At 41.2% G+C, this 23,546-nt stretch overlaps 2 protein-coding genes across 4 annotated transcripts in view; both read left to right on the top strand.

The window, feature by feature from the left end:
* The first annotated feature begins 1,084 nt into the window (after positions 1-1,084).
* Positions 1,085-7,121, top strand: LOC127003668 (putative nuclease HARBI1). Of its 2 annotated transcripts, none has more exons than XM_050870589.1 (5): positions 1,085-2,299; positions 4,675-4,795; positions 4,893-5,071; positions 5,199-5,279; positions 6,178-7,121. In XM_050870589.1, exons 1-4 carry the CDS (start codon positions 1,554-1,556, stop codon positions 5,233-5,235), a joined length of 1,083 nt encoding a protein of 360 aa, XP_050726546.1. In that variant the 5' UTR covers positions 1,085-1,553; the 3' UTR covers positions 5,236-5,279; positions 6,178-7,121. The 2 variants fall into 2 exon arrangements, with proteins under 2 accessions (XP_050726546.1, XP_050726545.1); XM_050870588.1 differs by having other exon boundaries at positions 6,153-7,121.
* A 7,451-nt stretch (positions 7,122-14,572) lies between these two features.
* LOC127003669 (putative zinc finger protein 833) overlaps positions 14,573-23,546 on the top strand; it is a 25,441-nt gene continuing 16,467 nt past the window's right edge. The window contains exon 1 of one of the 2 annotated variants that reach the window (XR_007757265.1): positions 14,573-16,625. Coding sequence is in view for 1 of the 2 variants with exons in the window: in XM_050870590.1 (XP_050726547.1) it covers positions 15,512-16,570 (1,059 nt within the window). In the remaining variant the exon portion in view is untranslated. Of the gene's footprint in view, positions 17,017-23,546 lie in introns of those variants that run through there. The other variant, XM_050870590.1, reaches the window with a different exon arrangement.

Here is a 23,546-nt window from a genome sequence, read left to right as displayed (position 1 = left end):
TGTGATTATACAACTATTAATAAACAACAAGGGAGAAGGGAGGAACATGCCATCCCAACCCCCAGGCAGGACAGAGTGTGATTATACAACTATTAAAACATGTGTAGGTAGCACCATGAAACTAAAAAGATACAATGATAGGAAGGAAAGCACAACAAGGGAGGGGGCGGTACCTCCCCCTGGACAATAAGACAATAAAATATGGGGACGGAGAACATTGCCCAAGTACTAGATGGGAATTAATACAGAGATAGAGGAAATACTAATCCTTAAAGTAAAATATTGCAGAGATCACAGACAGACCACCTAGTCTGGACCATGGGGGCTGTGTGGTCTGATTTTCTATGTAAATCTATGTAAATCTCTCTCTCTCTCTCTCTCTCTCTCTCTCTCTCTCTCTCTCTCTCTCTCTCTCTCTCTCTCTCTCTCTCTCTCTCTCTCTCTCCTTGGATGACAAATCAACAACAACAACATCTCTCTCTCTCTCTCTCTCTCTCTCTCTCTCTCTCTCTCTCTCTCTCTCTCTCTCTCTCTCTGAATGAAGTGAATATTTATTTTTTCGAAAAAAAAATAGCATGTACATATAGTTATTATGGATGTACTCGATCATAGTCTAATAACAATAACTATATATTAGCGTTTTCTAAAGACTCGTGGGACTCACTAACTTTTAACCCAAGACTTCGTTTTCTTTTTACTTGCCACTGTTAAATTCGTATGACTCGTTAACTTTTAGAGAGAGAGAGAGAGAGAGAGAGAGAGAGAGAGAGAGAGAGAGAGAGAGAGAGAGAGAGAGAGAGAGAGAGAATCATATTTATCTAATAAAGCATTAACGAAAAAAGAGTTTGAATCCCTTGGCGAGAGTTTTTGGCTATAAAGAATTGTATGATGGATTATATAAGATGATTAAATATTGGAGGTGTAGTAGGCGAGAGAGAGAGAGAGAGAGAGAGAGAGAGAGAGAGAGAGAGAGAGAGAGAGAGAGAGAGAGAGAGAGAGAGAGAGAGATCACCACTTAGTAAGTGGATATCTCGGAGATATGGGTAGTGGGTACTCGATGATAGTCTTATAACAATATTTATTAGCAACCTAAAAAAGAAAAAGAATCGGACATCAAGAATTATCCAGTAACTCCAATAAATAAATAAAATAATAAAATAATGGAAACGGGAGCTGTGATGGAAACGGAAAGCAGGACAAAATGATGGGAACTTGGGGAGACGGTCAGCGGGGCAGTGACTCAGCGTCTACACACAGGGCCCATACCACATGGAGGCGGGCGAGCGCCGAGCGTCACTAAGATCCAAACGGTACCGGTACTAGCGGCAATGCGCAGTGCCGAGTGATCATTAAGCTTCCCGGGCCCGTACTTATAAAGAGTATGTTTCGCTTATGTGAGGCATAAATCAAGAAAATGGCGGACACCGAGACATAAGGGAAGCATAACCCTTAGGTTTCAACTAAGCGGAACATGAACTGACTCGCCAGCTACGCGCGGGGTGGAGGTAACATTGCAATCCTTAGGTCGACCTAAGCGAGGCATAACAGTCAAGATGGCGGAGGTAGTGGGTGCGCGTCCGCGGCAGCTGAGGACTTTTTGGGCACGAAGAGACGTCCTTGATGAACTTCCGGACCCGGAATTGATCAAGAGGTACCGCCTGGACCGTGCAGGGATACTCTTCGTGACCGATTTGGTGCGTGAGGCCTTGACTGCTCCTACAAACAGGAACCAAGCCCTCTCCCCTGAGATGAAGGTCCTCGTAACACTGAGGTATCTTGCTACGGGCAAAATGCAGCAGTGTAGCAGCGACGACTTGGGGCCTTCACAACAGACCGCCAGCAGGGTCACCCGGGAGACTGTGTACGCCCTTGCACAGCCTCATATAGTGAGACGCTTCATCAAGTTCCCCCTCACTGTGCAAGAAACTCAGGTGAAGCGGCGAGAGTTTGAGGAAATTGCGGGATTTCCTGGTGTGGTAGGGGCAGTAGACGGAACACATGTGAGGATTGTTGCACCCAAGGAATTTGAGGCAGAGTATGTGAACAGAAAAGGGCACCACTCTATAAATGTGCAAATCGTATGTGACACACACGGGAGAATTTTACACCAAACTGCAAACTGGCCCGGGTCTGTCCATGACGCACGTATTTTGCGTGAAAGTGCTCTGTTCACAGGGTTCGAGAGGGGTATGGTCCCTGCAGGATGCCACTTATTGGGAGACAGTGCCTACCCCTCCAAGAAGTGGCTCCTGACACCCTATGTACGACCTCAGCCGGGCCCACAGTCCGCCTATAATAGGTAAGTTTTTGTGCACACACACACACACACACCGACATTCCTGTTTTAATTAATGTCTACTATGGCAAAGTGGTCCCTGCAGCCTCATCTGTTCTACCCGCGCTGGGCTTGGTTGCCAGTCTTATTCATTCTGTGCTGCAGTGTTACCTTGGTGTTACACTCACACTCCTCAACTCTACCAAGCTTAATAACCTAACCTTACCTATCCTAACCTAATCAAACCTAACCTAATTTAACCTAACATAATCTAAACTATCCTAACCTAGCCCATCCTAACCTAACCTAATCTAACATAACATAACCTATACTAACATAACGTAGCCTAGTCTAACCTAATATAACCTAACCAAACTTAGCGCAGCCTGGACTCCTTGGGAGTCGAGGTTGTGGTAACACCAGCAGAAAATGCATTACTGGCAACATAGCCCAGCGCATGTAGAGGAGCTGAGACAATAGGGACCACTTTGTGATAGGATTGCCATAAAATCTTTCATCATTGCTTATCATTTCAGGCTTAGGCCATGCAAACTACACTAATGTAGGAAAATTAGCTAAGTTAGGTAACAATATTATGATTAGCTAACAGTGCTCTTATACATTCATCCTTTTTCCAATCATGGCTGTGTTTTACTTCTCCTTAAAACCCCTTGTATGTTCATTAGAAAAATCTAGCATAACAACCCTTAACTGCAGGATTATAAATCTTACAGAAACAATATTGTTGTTCCATGACATTGCATTGCTAATTTGAAACTTGACAAGGCATTGTCTAGAAAAGGTTGCTGCCATTTTAGGTTGTTACAGTTAGGCTTAATCTTTTTGTAATTTCAGTATTGCTAGTACATACTAGTCTATGAGGGGGAAAATGTAATATAGGTAGGGTTAATGAACTTAGTGTGAAACATGACTTTCTTAAAGGAAAGTTTGATAAATCTTAAGAATAGCGGCTCCATTCCCTCCACCACCCCAGCCCCCTACCCCCAAGACAAGCCTGGTGACCTGTGGGGAAGCTGAGTTTAGGGGGGGAAGCCCAAATCACTGAAAATTTGGCCCCCACAATTTCCCCAGAAAAATCCCCAAATTAGGGAAAATTCCCTTGTCGAAAGTAATTAAAGTCCCTAACGCATGCTCTTGTAATCTATTCCAATATAACTCGGCAGCCGCCACAGCCGGTCTGTTGACGAGTGTCGGGCGTGTCATTGGATGGCAAGCATAGTGACCCCCCTCCCAATCCGTCCCGCGTCGCATAATTTTTTGACGGGCCACACTGCATGTCGAGTATATTTAAACTACCCCAACCGAACCTTACGACCTAACAGCTAACTACCCCCTGGACCCCCCCTCCTTAAATTATCCCTACCGAACTTTACAACCTAACAACAAAAAATATAGAATGGCCTCAGAAATACTTACAAAATTAAGAGGAAGTAGATGCGGCATGCGTCTCCTGTGGGTGGTTACAGGGGTTATATAGTGCAGCTGCCTCTTGAAGGAAGACATGCAAGCATTTGTTAGGGTCATTAATGGCCATAAGAAACATGCACCTTGCGAGGTACCCCACAAAGTGCTTCTTCCTCCTGCCAAAGAGGGGCACTTTTCTCTTTGCTTCCCTCCACAACTGCTCGATATTGTTTGTGGCGAACACATGAGTCAAGCAAGTCTCTTGCTTTCCCGGAGTACCGCAAGCAGAAGTCAATGAGGCCAAAATCGCAGTCGGTACACCTTTCCAATGCCATGACACAGACAGAAGTGACGGAGATGAGGAATTTAAGGTATCCAAGCTGCAGGTGAGGAAACCCGAATATCCCTAAACGTGAAAAAATCCCTAAATTTGGGGCAATGCTCTTCAATGAGAACCCAAGCAGATTATGTTATGGGTTAGATTTCAACTTCATTTTCAATGTAATAAATTGGGGCAAGAGTGTCATGCCTTGTCTGAAGGCAGAAAGACGCGTAATAAATTACATATACATTTTTTCGTGTATAATTCGTTCTTCCCTTGTCCTCCCCCTCCTAACCCTACAAGTGTGAAAAGCTGCAGAATTCGTACGTGACAGTACGTCACAGTACCTGCACGCACACAAACAAATATATGGATTCCACCAGCCTCCTGCAAGCCAGTCTCATCGCCCATCGACTTGGAAAAAATCGTGAGGCCCGAGTGGAGAAATACACCCCTTGTGACAAACACGGCTGACCACTTGTCAAAATCCTGTCGTATGTGCTAGTAATGTTGTAATTACCACCATACCGTGCCCTTTATGCGCACCCGCTAGGAGCCACTATTCCTAAGATTATCCGAAAGTTGTTTTTAAGTTCAGTTGCAAAAGCAATTTTTACAGTATCACTACATTGTCATTAACTAAAAATTTCAGAGCACACAAAAGGACAAGGAGCACAGTGGAGAGGGGGATTGGCCAGTGGAAGCGGAGATTTCATGTGCTCCATGGTGAAATCAGAGTCAGCCCTCCTGCATATGTGTGTAGAATAATACAGGTATGTAGACAATCAAGTGATGATCACATCTCAATACTGTATCGTCCACTACACAACAATAATTTTTATTACTTGTTAATATTAACTCTATCTGTAGGTGTGTGCTATTTTGCACAACATCTGCAAAGACAGACGCCTCCCTGTACCCGAGGAAGGAGAGAACGAGGGTGATGGTGCAGTTCTTCATGAGGACCCACCTGTCCCACTACCACCTGTACCTGGACGAGTTCGGGAAGGTCTGCTCTGCAGGGATGAGTTTGTCAACTTTCACTTCATGTAAGTTACAAATATCAAAATTAAATGTTTTGTGTATCTGCCTGTATCTTTCCATGCTGCTCAGTATTTAATTTTAAATTTTCATTTAAAGAATCTTACTATTGCAATGTTTCAATTTTTGTTGCAGTGACAGACCTCAACCTCAGCCTCGTGCAGCTGTGTGAGGCTTCCCAACCCATCAACAGGTTAATTCCACACCTACTTCCAAGTATGTGTGTTTGTAATACAATTGTGTGTGGATTTGATATATATATATATATATATATATATATATATATATATATATATATATATATATATATATATATATATATATATATATATATATAAATCCAATTATCACTCATAAATGCAGAAGCTATACTCAGTATTCAAAAAAATTTATTACAGTATTTGGTAAGAAATTTTCATCAATATGTATGGTTTAAAACAGCCAATATACTTATGATTGCCTTTATTTTTTTTCTAATATTAAGCAATAAATGATTTCCTTTTTAACAATAAATAAATAAATAAATTCCTTTATAATAAATAACTATGTAGGAAAACTACATAATGGATATCCTAAGGAAAAATATATTACAGGAAAGCTAATGTAGAAGAGAGTACCGGCAGGGTAGACAGGGTGGAGTGTGTTGGAGAGAAGAGGCAGGGTGAGGTGTGTGAAGGAGAGTAGAGGCAGGGTGGAGTGTGTGAAGGAAAGTAGAGGCAGGGTGGAGTGTGTGAAGGAAAGTAGAGGCAGGGTGGAGTGTGTGAAGGAGAGTAGAGGCAGGGTGGAGTGTGTGAAGGAGAGAAGAGGCAGAGTGGAGTGTGTGAAGGAGAGTAGAGGCATGGTGGAGTGTGTGAAGGAGAGAAGAGGCTGGGTGGAGTGTGTGAGAGTAGAAACAGGATGGATTTTGCAAAAGAGAGGAGAGACAGGGTGGAGTGTGTGGGGTAGTAGCGGCATGGTGGAGTGTATTTGCGTGTTACATTAGTTTTTTTACTTGCAGTTCGAGTAGGGTTTTTTGTACTTTAAAATTTTCAGTTTCTTGTTTAATTTTTTTTAATTCTGCCTGTTTTATTTCTACTTGTAACTCTGAAGCCTGCAGTTCAAGTTCCCTCTTCAGGCGGATGAACTGCAGCTCCTCCTCATCCACCAACATGGTGCAGGTCCCAACTGGTGTACTGGAGGAAGCTGCAGTGGCAGGAACTACTGGTGGTGGTGTGGTGGTGGTTTGAGGTGTGTCTGTGCTGGGTTGGGGAGGGACAGGTGGTGTGACATCCACCTGAAGACTCCTGGCAAAAATACATCCATCAGTACCTGCACTCATAATTTTTTTGTGTTATTTGACTTACATCCCCATTTATGGAAACAATACAGTTTATGTTGAAAAGCTTTTGCAGGAAAGGAGTGTGTGTTCCAGAGGTCATTTCTTTGGTGTTCTGCTGTTCAGTACGTAATGCCTATGTCGTTAAGGACAACTAGCATTGTTCATGAGTAAGCAGACCTGACCGAGGTCAGACATGGGTCACGGCGCTCCGAATGGAGTAGCCCGGGGCCAGCCTATTGGCCTCTCCCCTGCCGCTCCATCCCCCTCTCCCTTTTCATCAAAAACCCAACATCGTAAGAAACTATTGTGACATCAAGCTTAATCATGGTGACAGACAGTGAGTGCTATGCGTTTGTGGTGCCGTGAAGACACTGAAGTTTAGAAATGGTCAGTGTGACATCGACACGGCCTTACTATCCAGCCGACGTCCCAGGTGCCCCGAGGTACACCAGCCCGACCATCATGCTGCTGGGAGAACTCTGTTCAGCCGCCTCTACCTGCACCCCTGCCATCAGCGGCGACCTGACCCTTTTTTGACCTCCTATACCCCTTTCATATTGTAATTTCCCATTTTTTTCAAATATGTTTCAAAATTTGTATTTTAAATGTGTATATTTTCATCTTTACAGCTGCAATCACTTAATAGACCATTTTATTTTTATTATTACTAGGAAGGATGTCTCAACACATTATCAAGTCAGCTCTCAATAGCAATTGAATAAATTTCTGTACACATTGTTCCTCACTGTTTGATTCCATGATTGCCCTAATATGGACTGCATAAAGCAGCATGATAGTATTGGGTAAATAATAATAATAATAATATGTAATAGTATTCTATAATAATACTTTAAGCAGAAAACTGTGGACTTTAGGAGATGGAGAGCAATACCTCCTCCTTGTGTACTGCAGTTTTCTAAAAGAAAAGCAAATTATTTTCAACAGTAACAGCGAGACCTATTTTGGAGAACTTTAAATCTACACTCTACCTGACAAAGGCATTTCTCAGTAAAATGAACTAACACAACTGATAAATCATTTGGAAATGTCATGTACATTTTAGAGTAATATTTCTGTACATTTGGATTTAAGAATGTTTATTCTTATTTTTGTAATGACGAAGTAATGTCAGACATGAGATACACTTCATAAAGCAATACATGTAGTACAAATAAATGACACCTATAAGACATTTTAGGTTAATCCATATTGTCTGCTTGTAACCTTAATAAAAAGTTGGTACAGAATTCCTAAATTATAACAAATCAGTGTATCATACAAACAAGCTAAAGTAGACAAATACAACGATCATCAAGGAACGGAAATAACAAATTTTACTAATGATTGTACAAATAACGTTTAGTAAATATTCAGAGCCCTCACATGGGGGTGGGGAAGCCAGGGGTGGCAATTCTAGCCTGAACCTGCCGCCCACAAGGCTGACAAAATTATTTTAAAATCAATATTTTTCAGAAAATAACAATAACAACCACACTGCAGTCTGATGAATGCTTTTTCCTATTATTTATGAAATTTTTTTTTTTTTTAAATTTCACTTAACTATACGGCACAGACAGCAAAAGTATCTTTTATTATGTATACCAGTATCCAATAATCACATTGCCCAAATTAGGGTTATAGGCAGTAAAGGTACGTGGTGGAGGTGGGAAGTGGTGATTGAGGGGAGGGGGGGAGTCACTGAGAACTTTGCTGGGGCAGCACTTAGGCATGTAAGGGCTCTGTAAATATTTATACATGACTAAAGTTTTATTTACCCACCCATTTTCGGGAACATCTTCAGTGTCAAGTGGAAAAGGGTCCACCACTGTCCTGTCAATAGAACTGACTGAGACGTTCCCCTCTCCCAGCACATCAGCGATGATGACCTCTAACTCCCCGAGGGGTTTAGGCGGAAGGCCACCACATAGAACAATATATATATATATATATATATATATATATATATATATATATATATATATATATATATATATATATATATATATATATATATATATATATTGGTACATGAGTGCAAGGCTAAGTCAATTGAATTCCCTTGATTTAAAAGAAAAGGCAATACATTACAAATGTTATTTCCATCAAGCACTTAATAAGCATTGAAATTTACAGGACTGTCACTTTGCTTGTTAGCCATTCCTTGCACTTTATGAATACCATTTTATTTCAAGAAAAATCTTACCTGTTCCATTCCTGGCCTTTTGGTAGGCACTAATTTTAGCTTTTGCTTCCTGCATAACAGTTTGCCAGCGTCTCTGGCACTGCTTTATGCATCTACTGAAGCCAGGGTGGAGTGCCGCTAGGCGAGAGACAATGCTGCCCCAAGCCTTCGCCTCAGCAGAGCAGCCATTGTCGGAAAAATTTCCCTTGAGGATGGCTGCTTCCTCCCTATAGAGCTGTACAAGGGAGAGAGTTTCAGCGTGCGTCCAATTGGCGTGGCGGTGACGTGTCTGCCGAGGAGGCTGTAGCTGGGGCGGCGGCTGTTCCTGCTGCTGCTGATGATGATGTGGCTGGGGGTGAGGCTGTGGTCCCTCCTGCTGCTGCTCCTGGTGTAGCTGCTGCTGCTGTTGCTGCTGACCTCGATGGCTGATGAGGGGCTGTAGAGGTCGTGGCTGGGCGGCCATGGCTGCTGCCTGCTAGCTTGAAGCTCGCGGGAACGTTTGTTTACATGTTTGAGGGGCTACGTCCTTAATTTTATCATTATTCCATGTGATGTTGGTCTATGCATCGTCAACAATACCCGAAAATACTTTATTTTATTTTATACATATTTTCAATACGTCAATATGCTTTTAACATCAAAATTATACCAAATTTCAACATTTTATTTTGAGTTGGTATCCCTTTCTATGTACTACTCGCTTATTAGCCTTTTCCATTTAGCGTAACCCGTTTCTGGGTCATGATCTGTAGAGTCCCTTGATAGCTAGAGTCCCGACAGCCTAAGATTTGGACGCCATTATTGGCCCTGTCTTCGCCGCGAGACCGTGTGCTAGTGTTTGAAAAGCGCGGCGAAAACACAGGGCCAATAATGGCGTCCAAATCTTAGGTTGTCGGGACTCTATGAGGACTCTCAGATCCATCAACGAAGAAACGCTAAATGGAAGTAATTATAATAGTCGAGCTGGTTATGTTGAGGGGGTGAAACATAAGGAGGGGGGTTATGTCTCGTCATTGTTAATACTCGGATATGTTTCAGTTTATGTCTCACATAAATTTCTTTATAAGTACGGGCCCGGGAAGCTTAATGATCACTCGGCACTGAGCATTGCCGCTAGTACCGGTACCGTTGCATGGATCTTAGTGACGTTCGGCGCTCGCCCGCCTCCATATGGTATGGGCCCTGTGTGTAGACGCTGAGTCACTGCCCCGCTGACCGTCTCCCCAAGTTCCCACCATTTTGTCCTGCTTTCCGTTTCCATCACAGCTTCCGTTTCCATTATTTTATTATTTTATTTATTTATTGGAGTTACTGGATAATTCTTCATGTCCGATTCTTTTTCTTTTTTAAGTTGCTAATAAATATTGTTATTGTTATTAGACTTTGATCGAGTAGTCGAGTACCCATATCACCGAGATATCCACTCACTGAGTGGTGATCTCTCTCTCTCTCTCTCTCTCTCTCTCTCTCTCTCTCTCTCTCTCTCTCTCTCTCTCTCTCTCTCTCTCTCTCTCTCTCTCTCTCTCTCTCTCTCTCTCTCTCTCTACCGCCCCCTCCCTTGTTGTGCTTTCCTTCCTACCAATGTATATATCTTTTTAGTTTCATGGTGCTGCCTACACATGTATTAATAGTTGTGTTATGCCGGACGTGTTACTTGGGTTCCGTGTCGCCGTCAGGAGACTCCGTGGGAGGGAGATATGTAAACACTTTGCACAGCTTCTGTAGTTTAATATTCTTCTTTAGTAGTACACTTCACTCGGACTCTTCACTTACCACTAGCTTACTATGACTGGGACTCTCTCGCCCTCTTCTCCTAATATATCCAGAACAGTACAGTCTAGAATATTACAGTATATTTCAGATCATACAAGAACATGTAGCAAAAATATATGCGAGTTGGCAACACTTCCCGCCTGGCGCCTGGCCGCGCCCCGTGGGGCGCGGACGGCTCGCCTTGCTCCCCGCCCCTTTGCTCGTTTCTCCGGGAGCCTTCTAGAGGCCTATGGTCGCCGGGGGAAGCTTCCAGCACAACAGTTGTATAATCACACTGTCCTGCCTGGGGGTTGGGATGGCATGTTCCTCCCTTCTCCCTTGTTGTTTACCTGCAACAATAAACTATCAATCAATCAATCACTCTCTCTCTCTCTCTCTCTCTCTCTCTCTCTCTCTCTCTCTCTCTCTCTCTCTCTCTCTCTCTCTCTCTCTCTCTCTCTCTCTCTCTCTCTCTCTCTGAATGAAGTGAATATTTATTTTTTCGATAAAAAAATAGCATGTATAGTTATTATGGATGTACTCGATCATAGTCTAATAACAATAATAATATTTATTAGCAACCAAAAAAAAAAAAAAATCGGACATGAAGAATTATCAATAAATCCAATAAATAAATCCGAGCAACTGGTACCGGTACCGTACCGTTTAGCTGGTACCGTTAGTACCGGTACTGGTACCGGTACCTGCCCACCCCTAGTGATATGGGGTGGAGTACCTTTAGGGAAAGATTTAGGAAGGCTACCCTTAGATACAAAGTCAGATTGGAACGAATGGATGACGCGAGATTGGCACGGAAGGTCTACTTGTGGAGTGTGCATGAGAGCAAATGAATTAAAAACTGTATGAGAATGGTTGGTGACAGTGGTATGCGAGTCAGGTGGGTGAGCAGAGAGGAAGGGAGGCTTTTCTTTGAATGGAAGGTGACTGACAGAAATAGTGAGGGTCTAGAATGGAATGTGAGAAAGTGGAAGAAAGAGATAGACAGTGCAGTGAAAGGTGACGGTCTGAGGAGGTGGAAGCATGTGATAGAGCGAAAGACTACTTTGGAATGGTACAGGGAAAAGGAAGCCCCGCAGTGTGTCAGCTGGTATGATGGAAGCCTGGGTGGTGATCTCTTCCAAGCTCGAGCGCAATGTATGAATGTGCATGCAAGAAATTACAGGTGGTCTGAGTCCCGCAGCAAAGTGTATCAGATGTGTGACCGGAGAGAAAGGACGGAGATGATGAGGGTGGCACTGAGTGAGATGGGCTGGGATGTGAATGGGAGGATTGCAAGGACAGAGAGGAAATGGATGCTGCTGCTGCTGGGACTGAGTGATGAAGCAAATGATAGAATTATAGAAGCCATGAAGAGTTTTCAGGAAAATATGTGGTGTGCAAGAAATAGTGAACAGGAAAATCTGTATAATGGATACTGCTTGTTTTGTTTTATTTTTACAAGTTGTGCCGATACGAAGGCCTGACTCTCCAACGGGTCACCATGAAGTGCTTAAGAAAGTGATGTAATACTGAAAAGAAAAGTGTGAGTAAGTGAACAAGAAGAAAAGAGGAACGAAAGGAGGAGGAGGACCTAAGAAACGATACAAAGCGTTACAGGTCAAAAGAAGAAGAAGAAGTACAGCAAGAGCAAGAGCAAGAGGAAGAGTAAACAAAGCCTAACTTGCCCCATAAAAAAATAAAAAAAAAGAAGAAAACACTCCCCGACTGACAACCAACTAGCCACATAAAACACCCAAGAAGAAAAAGAACTGAGCTGACTCTTGTGGTGATAACAGAACACGACGAGCTTAAAACACCTGATAACAGCATCTGTACCACTGACGGGGCTCTGGACTAGGCCGCGGGGGGTATATGCCACAGCCTAACTAGCCCCATAAGACACTCCTATGCTGTAAGGTGTGTGGGTTAAGATATTAGTTTTATTAGCGTACCAGTATAGGGGCTTCGTGGTGCAGTGGTTAGCACACTCGGGCGGAGTGGAAAAATTTTGGCAGCTTTTCCAATACCCTACGCCCCTGTCCACCCAGCAGTGTACCAGGTATTAATCGGGGGTTGTGTCCCGTCTCCTGGGGTCTGTTCCCTTCTCCTATAATTCCTTCCCCTTCTGTCTCTCTCCGGCATATGGCCACGGATGTTGCGCCCACTAAACAAAACTTTCCAACTTTACCGTGCCAGTATTTCATTACCTACCTTATGAAACATCACTAGCTCTTCATATATCTTTTTTTACAAACATTCAACAGTCATGGAGATGCTTTCAAAATCCAATTCAAGGACTATTTATTGTTGAAAATTGGGGATAAGGTAACCTAACCTAACCCTAACTCTTCATATATCTTTTCTACAAGCGTTCAACAATTATGGAAACACTTTCAAAATCCAATTCAAGGGCTATTTATTGTTGGAAATAGGGGATAATCTTCACGAAAGTGCAGCCTCCTCTGGTGGCAGCCGCGGTGCAGCCAGTGTTGTGAGAAATACCTCCTCGCTGAAACAAGTCACATATACATGTGGGGGGGCTCCAGGGGGGGGCGTTAGCAGGTCGTAAAGTTTGGTTGGGGTAGTTTAAATATGCTCCCCCACCCTAAGCCCTCTGCGAGCTATTTTGCGGATGCGGCCGCCCCCAGAGGAGGTGACGCTTTCGTGAATATTATCCCCTATTTTCAACAATAAATAGTCCATGAATTGGATTTTGAAAGCGTTTCCATGATTGTTGAACGCTTGAAGAAAAGATATATGAAGAGCTAGTGATGTTTCATAAGGTAGGTAATGAACATACTGGCACCACGCTACTAAAATGAATCTTAACTGGTGTGTATATGTGTGTCATGACCAACAGTACTCTTCAAATGTTGGATTGCACGCTTTCAGTTCTGCCGCCCCAAGACTGTACAATAAGCTCCCTCCTGACATTAGAAGAATAAAGGATCTCTCCAAATTTTTTAAGAAAGAACTAAAAACTTTTCTGTTCTCTGACTGCTACGACATGGAAACATTGACAATTAACATGGCATATAAGTTGTGATCAATATTGAAAATTTAATGAATTAAAATATGTGGGTCCTGCAGAGCGCTTCGGTGGAAGTGGGAGCAGATAAATAAGAAACACAAGTACAAGTATATTCCCGTCTCTGTATCTACTATAATCCAAGCTGGCCTTAAAATCTTGAATTGTCTTTGCGTGGACCACATCTTTTCCCAGGCTGTTAATAATCCCTTGTTCGTTATTTCTCTTCCTCAGGCCTCCTTTTTCGCCTTTCTTCCATGGCCGCTTGATTCTCTCGTATCCCATGTTATCAGACCTCCTTTGCCCACTTTTTCCATCCCACCCAGCACCCTATACACCAGGTCTTCTCTCCCTTCTCGGATAACATTCACGAAAGCGTAGCCACCTCCGGCAAAGTTAACACTTACAACATAGATTTATTTTTTGTCCCCGAGTGCAGTGCAGTAACAAGTGATATCCAGAAAAGAGAGGGGGGCTTCGTGGTGCAGTGGTAAGCACACTTGGCTCACAACTGAGAAAGCCCGGGTTCGATTCCCAGGCAGAGTGGAAAAATTTGGGCGGCTTTTCCGATACCCTATGCCCCTGTCCACCCAGCAGTGAATGGGTAGAATATGGATGTGAAAATACTTTGGTGAATAACCCACTCTCAGCAGCTGCCATGTGCATACTGTCTGGTCTCTTGTAGCTCCCTTATATCTCTTTGTACCCTTGTGAACCTTGATGAAACAAAGTGTGGCATTAACCCCTCATCTCTTACGTACCAGGAAGTGGCGTTGATCTCGCTGGGAGGAGCAACGCAGCGCCAAGGGACGGCACGAGACCCTGTGTGTCCTGACGGCTGGTTCTGGTGCTGACGTGAGGGCCTGAGGAGAGAACCACAGCACCAAAGGACCGCACAAGACAAGGCCTTCATAGGAATTTGGGTCATTTTCAGGGGTAGTTTAGTAGCCCTGGTGGTAGTGTGACCCTTCCTTTGTGCTATGAGCCTGGAAAAGCACTTATGAGTTTGGGGCATTTCCAGGGGTAGTTTAGTGGCCCTGGTGGTAGTGTGACCCTTCTGTGATATGAACCTGAAAAAGCACTTATGAGTTTGTGGCATTTCCAGGGGTAGTTTAGTGGTCCTGGTGGTAGTGTGACCCTTCCTCTGTGCTATGAACCTGGAAAAGCACTTATGAGTTTGGGGCATTTCCAGGGGTAGTTTAGTGGCCCTGGTGGTAGTGTGACCCTCTGTGCTGTGAACCTGAAAAAGCACTTATGAGTTTGGGGCATTTCCAGGGGTAGTTTAGTGGCCCTGTTGGTAGTGTGACCCTTCTTCTGTGCTGTGAACCTGAAAAAGCACTTATGAGTTTGGGGCATTTCCAGGGGTAGTTTAGTGGCCCTGTTGGTAGTGTGACCCTTCTTCTGTGCTGTGAACCTGAAAAAGCACTTATGAGTTTGGGGCATTTCCAGGGGTAGTTTAGTGGCCCTGGTGGTAGTGTGACCCTTCCTCTGTGCCATGAACCTGAAAAAGCTCTTATGAAGACCTGATTGATCTCCTTTTAGGGCTTTAGAAATAGCTGATACGAAGGTTGGAAGCGTTTGAAAATACTGACTCGTGTGTCCTGACGGCGGCCTCTGGCTTGGTACTGCAGTGAGGGCCTGAGGAGAGGAGCACACCACCAGGGACAGCAAACGATTCTTGCCGATTTCCGCAGCTTCCCCGAGGCTCCTGCAAGACCCTCACAGCAGCAGGAGTGGTGTGCAGGGGAGGTTGCAAGACCAGTGACTTGAGTGGCCAGAACCAGCAGAAAGACTACTGTTGTGGGGATTAGGAGAACAACAACCACCACCACCACCACCAACAACAACAACGACAACAACTCCATCATTACAGGAAAGGGAAGGTTAGAGTGTGACAAGATTTGAGACTGGGGGCAAGTTCACAAGACAAACCCTTCCACACAGGGGGGCTTCGTGGTGCAGTGGTTAGCACACTTAGCTCAGAACCAAGAGAGCCCGGGTTTGATTCCCAGGCAGAGTGGAAAAGTTTGGGTGGCTTTTCCGATACCCTACGCCTCTGTCCACCCAGCAGTGAATGGGTACTAGGTATTAATCGGGGGTTGTGTCCCGTCTTCTGGGGTCTGTTCCCTTCTGCTATAATTCCTTCCCCTTCTGTCTCTCTCCGGCATATGACCACAGATGTTGCGCCCACTAAACAAAACATTCCTTTTTCACCCTTGCACACACTGGTGAAGGAAACCATGAGTGCCCAGCAAGACTCTCAGGGAAGGGTGACCTCAACAAACACACCCACACATTCGGTTGAAGCACCCCATGAGTGCCGTGACTGTGGCAGGAGGTTCAGAAAAAAGATTCACCTTACAACGCACACTCTCAAACACACCGGGGAAAGACCTCATGGATGCAATGTCTGTGACAAGAGTTTCAGTACGAAGAGTGCTCTCAAAACACACACACTCACACACGCCGGTGAACGACCTCATGAATGCCGTGTCTGTGGCAAAATGTTCAGTACTAAAGGTACCCTCAAAACACACTCCTTCCTCCACTCAGGTGACAGACCTCATGAATGTCATTTCTGCGACAAAAAATTCAGTTACAAGAGCCTACTCAACACACACATTCTCACACACACTGGGGAAAGGCCTTATGAATGTAAAGTCTGTAGAAAAGGGTTCACAGAGCAGAGCAGCCTCAACAAACACGCCCGAATCCACTCAGGCGAAAAACCTCACGAATGCCTCGACTGCGGCAAAAAGTTTGCCCACAAGAGTAACTTCCGAAAACACACCTTCACACACTCGGATAAAAAGCCTCACGAATGCCTTTACTGCAGCAAGAGGTTCAACGTTAAGAGTGACTTAAAAATACACACCCTAACACATACCGGAGAAAGACCTAATCAGTGTAAAGTTTGCGGCAAACGATTTACTCAGAAGAGTGCACTAAATACACACATGTACACACACACCAGTGAAAAGCCCCATGAATGTGACGTTTGCGGGAAGAAGTTCATCAGGAAGAGCCAGCTGGTTGTACACAATTATGTACACACCGGGGAAAGACCTCTCGAGTGCCTGGAATGTGGTAAACGGTTTGCCTGGAGGTGTAGCTTGAATCAACATGTCTTCAGACACTCTGGCCTGAAGCAGTTTAAATGTGATGTCTGTGGGAAACACTTTAAAACCAAGCAGGAAATTGCCCGGCACGTGAAGACCCATTTCTAGGCATTTTGTTGTACAGTTAACTCTGGATTTACGCGAGTATTGTGTCCTTGAAGAGGTGGCGTAAATCAGAAACAATGTAGTAAATCCAACAAGAGGTAGGTTTGTACCTACTGTATCACTCTGACTCCTCTCCCTCTCGTGGTTCCTCCTCTGGCTGCCCTTCCCCTCATGGTAGCACAGCAGCGAGGGTGTTGTTGTTGTTGTTGTTGAGTAGCGTGGGTACTGTATTGTTGTTCAAGTGGCGCACGGGAAGAACTGAGCTCAGCTGTGTGGCCGCAACAGCCCTTACTTTAACAGGAGGCGCCGTGTTGATGCAGGGCAACTGCTTTGTTTATGTTGTAGATACGGGTAACTGCCCTTGGCCGTGTGCAAACCATGCCCGGAAAAATTAGAGCTGCCGGTTGCCCCTACCGCTAAAGTTTTTTTTTTTTTTTTTTTTTATTTTTTTTTTTTTTTACAACAAAGGAGACAGCTCAAGGGCACACTAAAAGGAAACAATAATAAAAAAAAGCCCACTACTCGCTGCTCCTACAAACAAGAATCCAAAGAGGTGGCGAAAGAGAGGTCAATTTCGGGAGGAGAGGTGTCCTGATACCCTCCTCTTGAAAGAGTTCAAGTCGTAGGCAGGAGGAAATACAGATGAAGGGAGATTGTTCCAGAGTTTACCAGCGTGAGGGATGAGAGTGAAGTGTGAAGTGACTGTGAGTGAAGATGCTGGTTGAATCTTGCATAAGGGGTTTGGACAGTACAGGGATGAGGAAAAAGGCCCAGTGTGACGCCAGATTTAACAAGTGGAAGGTGGTGAGAAAGGAAAAGGGAAGAGATGTCATTATTTGGAAGGGGAGCCTGATGTTCTATTGTTTGGGTCTGTCGCTTATAAGGGGCGATGAGAATGCTTACTCAGCGGGATGGAGCGCTGATTCAGTCCGTGGCACTGGAGGTCAGTATCTTTTGCTTGTATTTATAAGTCATGACACAATGTTATGCTATGTAGTGTTCACATACTGTGTGTAAGAGTGTTAAGAATAGTTAAGTGCAAAAAGCCTTAAAAGCTGGTATGTGTGTTCAGGGCAGCAATTTCCTTCAGTTTCACGGCACGCTTGGCATGTACGGCGCACAAAATGGAGGATTCATTGTCCAACGGCACATCATAGGAATAAAGGAAAATTATAACAGTGAAGTTTCCATGTCCTGCTGGCAGCCCATGCATGTCTGTGTGTCTGTGTAAGGTAAGGTAAAGTTGTGGACATACACTGTAGCAGCGCGTGGCCTCGGTGCTCATCTCTGTAACATTGGCCCTTGAGCCTGTGGTGGGAGGGAGCCCATTACCCAGGACACAGGGCCAGCGTGAAATCCGGGTTACCACAGTTTACCTTCCCCAGGTTTCCCCAGGTACCCATTTATCCGCCAGCCCCAGAGGGAGGTTGAACAGTACGCCGACTGCTTGGGCCGGGATTCAAACCCGGGCCCGCGGAGTAGTAGCCAGGCGCGCTGACCACTAGACCACGGAGGTGTCTGTGTAAAGCAGCACCCAAAAGGGTGACTGTTCCATGTTCGCCGCATCCTAGAGACTAACCTCAAAATCACACACCGCTACACCTCTGGCAAGACACTCTCCATGCACCTTGTAGTCTCTTTTACACTTTTTACTCATTAAAACAAAACAAGTGGGACTTAGTTATTTCACTTGTTCCTTATAAATCCATGCATAGAGTAGAACTGAATAAAGGGAGCCTTTACAAAATGGAAAGTTTAATCGCTATATGTACCAAGTTCTGGCTTCTTTCTTTAATGCAGGTAACTCTTGATTTCCGTGAGTATTGTGTCCTTGAAGAGGTCATTGTGTAAATCCAAAACAATGTAGTAAATCCAACAAGAGGTAGGTTTGTACCTTTCTTGCCTACTGTATCACTCTGACTCCTCTCCCTCTCGTGGTTCCTCCTCTGGCTGCTCTTCCCCTCGTGGTAGCACAGCAGCGAGGGTGTTGTTGTTGTTGTTGTTGAGTAGTGTGGGTACTGTATTGTTGTTCAAGTGGCGCGTGGGAAGAACTGAGCTCAGCTGTGTGGCCGTTTGAGTCCAGTTGCGTGAGACATCTGGTGGACACTCCAGAAAATATCACGTATAAGTGAAAAAAAAAAACGTGTAAATTAAACATTGATTTGGATTTTGGACCCCGCATTATTTTAAAAACGCGTAATATGACTTCATGTCATCGAGGGATTACCCATACTACATCTTAGGTGCAGGGTTTCTATGTCCTTTCCTTATGTCCTTCTTCACATGTGATGACCAAACATGCCTCTAGCTTCTTAATTACAATCAATGCTGTTATTATTTTTTTCATACTTATCATTTTCATCAGTCTAATCAATGTTGTTATTATTTTCATCAGTTTAATCAATGCTGTTATTATTTTCATCAGTCTAATAAATGCTGTTATTATTTTCATCAGTCTAATCAATGCTGTTATTATTTTCATCAGTCTAATCAATGCTGTTATTATTTTCATCAGTTTAATCAATGCACTTATTATTTTCACCAGTCTAATCAATGCTCTTATTATTTTCATCAGTCTAATCAATGCTCTAATTATTTTCATCAGTCTAATCAATGCTGTTATTATTTTCATCAGTTTAATCAATGCTGTTATTATTTTCATCAGTCTAATCAATGCTCTTATCATTTTCATCAGTCTAATCAATGCTGTTATTATTTTCATCAGTCTAATCAATGCTCTTGTTATTTTCATCAGTCTAATCAATGGTCTTATTATTTTCATCAGTCTAATCAATGCTCTTATTATTTTCATCAGTCTAATCAATGCTGTTATTATTTTCATCAGTCTAATCAATGCTCTTATTATTTTCATCAGTCTAATCAATGCTCTTATTATTTTCATCAGTCTAATCAATGCTCTTATTATTTTCATCAGTCTAATCAATGCTCTTATTATTTTCATCAGTCTAATCAATGCTCTTATTATTTTCATCAGTCTAATCAATGCTGTTATCATTTTCATCCCTCTAATCAATGCTATTATTATTTTCATCAGTCTAATCAATGCTCTTATCATTTTCATCAGTCTAATCAATGCTGTTATTATTTTCATCGGTCTAATCAATGCTCCTATTATTTTCATCAGTCTAATCAATGCTCTTATTATTTTCATCAGTCTAATCAATGCTCTTATCATTTTCATCAGTCTAATCAATGCTCTAATTATTTTCTTCAGTCTAATCAATGCTGTTTATTATTTTCGTCAGTTTAATCAATGCTGTTATTATTTTCATCAGTCTAATCAATGCTCTTATTATTTTCATCAGTCTAATCAATGCTGTTATTATTTTCATCAGTCTAATCAATGCTCTTATCATTTTCATCAGTCTAATCAATGCTGTTATTATTTTCATCAGTCTAATCAGTGCTCTTATTATTTTCATCAGTCTAATCAATGCTGTTATTATTTTCATCAGTCTAATCAATGCTGCTATTATTTTCATCAGTCTAATCAATGCTGTTATTATTTTCATCAGTCTAATCAATGCTGTTATTATTTTCATCAGTCTAATCAATGCTGTTATTATTTTCATCAGTCTAATCAATGCTCTTATTATTTTCATCAGTCTAATCAATGCTGTTATCATTTTCATCAGTCTAATCAATGCTCTTATTATTTTCCTCAGTGTAATCAATGCTGTTATTATTTTCCTCAGTGTAATCAATGCTCTTATTATTTTCATCAGTCTAATCAATGCTCTTATTATTTTCATCAGTCTAATCAATGCTCTTACTATTTTCATCAGTCTAATCAATGCTTTTATTATTTTCATCAGTCTAATCAATGCTGTTATTATTTTCTTCAGTCCAATCAATGCTCTTATTATTTTCATCAGTCTAATCAATGCTGTTATTATTTTCATCAGTCTAATCAATGGTCTTATTATTTTCATCAGTCTAATCAATGCTCTTATTATTTTCATCAATCTAATCAGTGCTGTTATTATTTTCATCAGTCTAATCAATGCTGTTATTATTTTCATCAGTCTAATCAATGCTGTTATTATTTTCATCAGTCTAATCAATGCTGTTATTATTTTCATCAGTCTAATCAATGCTGTTATTATTTTCATCAGTCTAATCAATGCTCTTATTATTTTCATCAGTCAAATCAATGCTCTTATTATTTTCATCAATCTAATCAGTGCTGTTATTATTTTCATCAGTCTAATCAATGCTGTTATTATTTTCATCAGTCTAATCAATGCTGTTATTATTTTCATCAGTCTAATCAATGCTGTTGTTATTTTCATCAGTCTAATCAATGTTGTTATTATTTTCTTCAGTCTAATCAATGCTCTTATTATTTTCATCAGTCTAATCAATGCTGTTGTTATTTTCATCAGTCTAATCAATGCTGTTATTATTTTCATCAGTCTAATCAATGTTGTTATTATTTTCATCAGTCTAATCAATGCTCTTACTATTTTCATCGGTCTAATCAATGCTCTTATTATTTTCATCAGTCTAATCAATGTTGTTATTATTTTCTTCAGTCTAATCAATGCTCTTATTATTTTCATCAGTCTAATCAATGCTGTTATTATTTTCATCAGTCTAATCAATGGTCTTATTATTTTCATCAGTCTAATCAATGCTCTTATTATTTTCATCAATCTAATCAATGCTGTTATTATTTTCATCAGTCTAATCAATGCTGCTATTATTTTCATCAGTCTAATCAATGCTGTTATTATTTTCATCAGTCTAATCAATGCTGTTATTATTTTCATCAGTCTAATCAATGCTGTTATCATTTTCATGAGTCTAATCAATGCTGTTATTATTTTCATCAGTCTAATCAATGCTGTTATTATTTTCATCAGTCTAATCAATGCTGTTATTATTTTCATCAGTCTAATCAATGCTGTTATTATTTTCATCAGTCTAATCAATGCTCTTATCATTTACATCAGTCTAATCAATGCTGTTATTATTTTCATCAGTCTAATCAATGTTGTTATTATTTTCTTCAGTCTAATCAATGCTCTTATTATTTTCATCAGTCTAATCAATGCTGTTATTATTTTCATCAGTCTAATCAATGCTCTTATCATTTTCATCAGTCTAATCAATGCTCTTATTATTTTCTTCAGTCTAATCAATGCTCTCATTATTTTCATCAGTATAATCAATGCTCTTACCATTTTCATCAGTCTAATCAATGTTCTTCTTATTTTCTTCAGTCTAATCAATGCTCTTATTATTTTCATCAGTCTAATCAATGCTGTTATTATTTTCATCAATCTAATCAATGCTGTTATTATTTTCATCAGTCTAATCAATGCTGCTATTATTTTCATCAGTCTAATCAATGCTGTTATTATTTTCATCAGTCTAATCAATGCTGTTATTATTTTCATCAGTCTAATCAATGCTGTTATCATTTTCATGAGTCTAATCAATGCTGTTATTATTTTCATCAGTCTAATCAATGCTGTTATTATTTTCATCAGTCTAATCAATGCTGTTATTATTTTCATCAGTCTAATCAATGCTGTTATTATTTTCATCAGTCTAATCAATGCTCTTATCATTTACATCAGTCTAATCAATGCTGTTATTATTTTCATCAGTCTAATCAATGTTGTTATTATTTTCTTCAGTCTAATCAATGCTCTTATTATTTTCATCAATCTAATCAATGCTATTATTATTTTCATCAGTCTAATCAATGCTCTTATCATTTTCATCAGTCTAATCAATGCTCTTATTATTTTCTTCAGTCTAATCAATGCTCTTATTATTTTCATCAGTATAATCAATGCTCTTACCATTTTCATCAGTCTAATCAATGCTCTTCTTATTTTCTTCAGTCTAATCAATGCTCTTATTATTTTCATCAGTCTAATCAATGCTCTTATCATTTTCATCAGTCTAATCAATGTTCTTATTATTTTCATCAGTCTAATCAATGCTGTTATCATTTTCATCAGTCTAATCAATGCTCTTATTATTTTCCTCAGTGTAATCAATGCTCTTATTATTTTCATCAGTCTAATCAATGCTGTTATCATTTTCATCATTGTAATCAATGCTCTTATTATTTTCATGAGTCTAATCAATGTTGTTATTATTTTCATCAGTCTAATCAATGCTCTTATTATTTTCATCAGTCTAATCAATGTTGTTATTATTTTCATCAGTCTAATCAATGCTCTTATTATTTTCATCAGTCTAATCAATGTTGTTATTATTTTCATCAGTCTAATCAATGCTCTTATTATTTTCATCAGTCTAATCAATGCTGTTATTATTTTCATCAGTCTAATCAATGCTCTTATTATTTTCATCAGTCTAATCAATGCTGTTATTATTTTCATCAGTCTAATCAATGCTCTTATTATTTTCATCAGTCTGATCAATGCTGTTATCATTTTCTTCATCATGTCCAAGTAGTGAAAGGCCACTCTATTATTTGCAGCAAACTGAATGTGTCTCCGAATCTCATATTTATGTGTTTCTCAGGCGTCAATGTATCTTGTATAACAATTCCTAAATCTTTTCCTTTCTTCAATGTGTCGGTCATTGTCCCTCCAAACTTATAGGGCCGTATTACTAAACATTTCGTCACCCAAGTTCACCCATTTGACAAGGCTTTCGTAGGAGTTGTGGGCATTTCCAGGAGTAGTTTCATGGCCGTGGTGGTAGTTTGACCCTTCCTCTGTACCATGAACCTAAGAAACATACATTTGACAAGGCTTTCGTAGGAGTTGTGGGCATTTCCAATGGTAGTTATATGACCCTGGTGGTAGTTTGACCCTTCCTCTGTACCATGAACCTAAGAAACATACATTTGACAAGGCTTTCGTAGGAGTTGTGGGCATTTCCAATGGTAGTTATATGACCCTGGTGGTAGTTTGACCCTTCCTCTGTACCATGAACCTAAGAAACATACATTTGACAAGGCTTTCGTAGG

The sequence above is a fragment of the Eriocheir sinensis genome, chromosome 26, assembly GCF_024679095.1.
Source record: "Eriocheir sinensis breed Jianghai 21 chromosome 26, ASM2467909v1, whole genome shotgun sequence".
Lineage (NCBI taxonomy): Eukaryota > Metazoa > Arthropoda > Malacostraca > Decapoda > Varunidae > Eriocheir > Eriocheir sinensis.
This window is presented reverse-complemented; position numbering and strand designations above follow the sequence as displayed.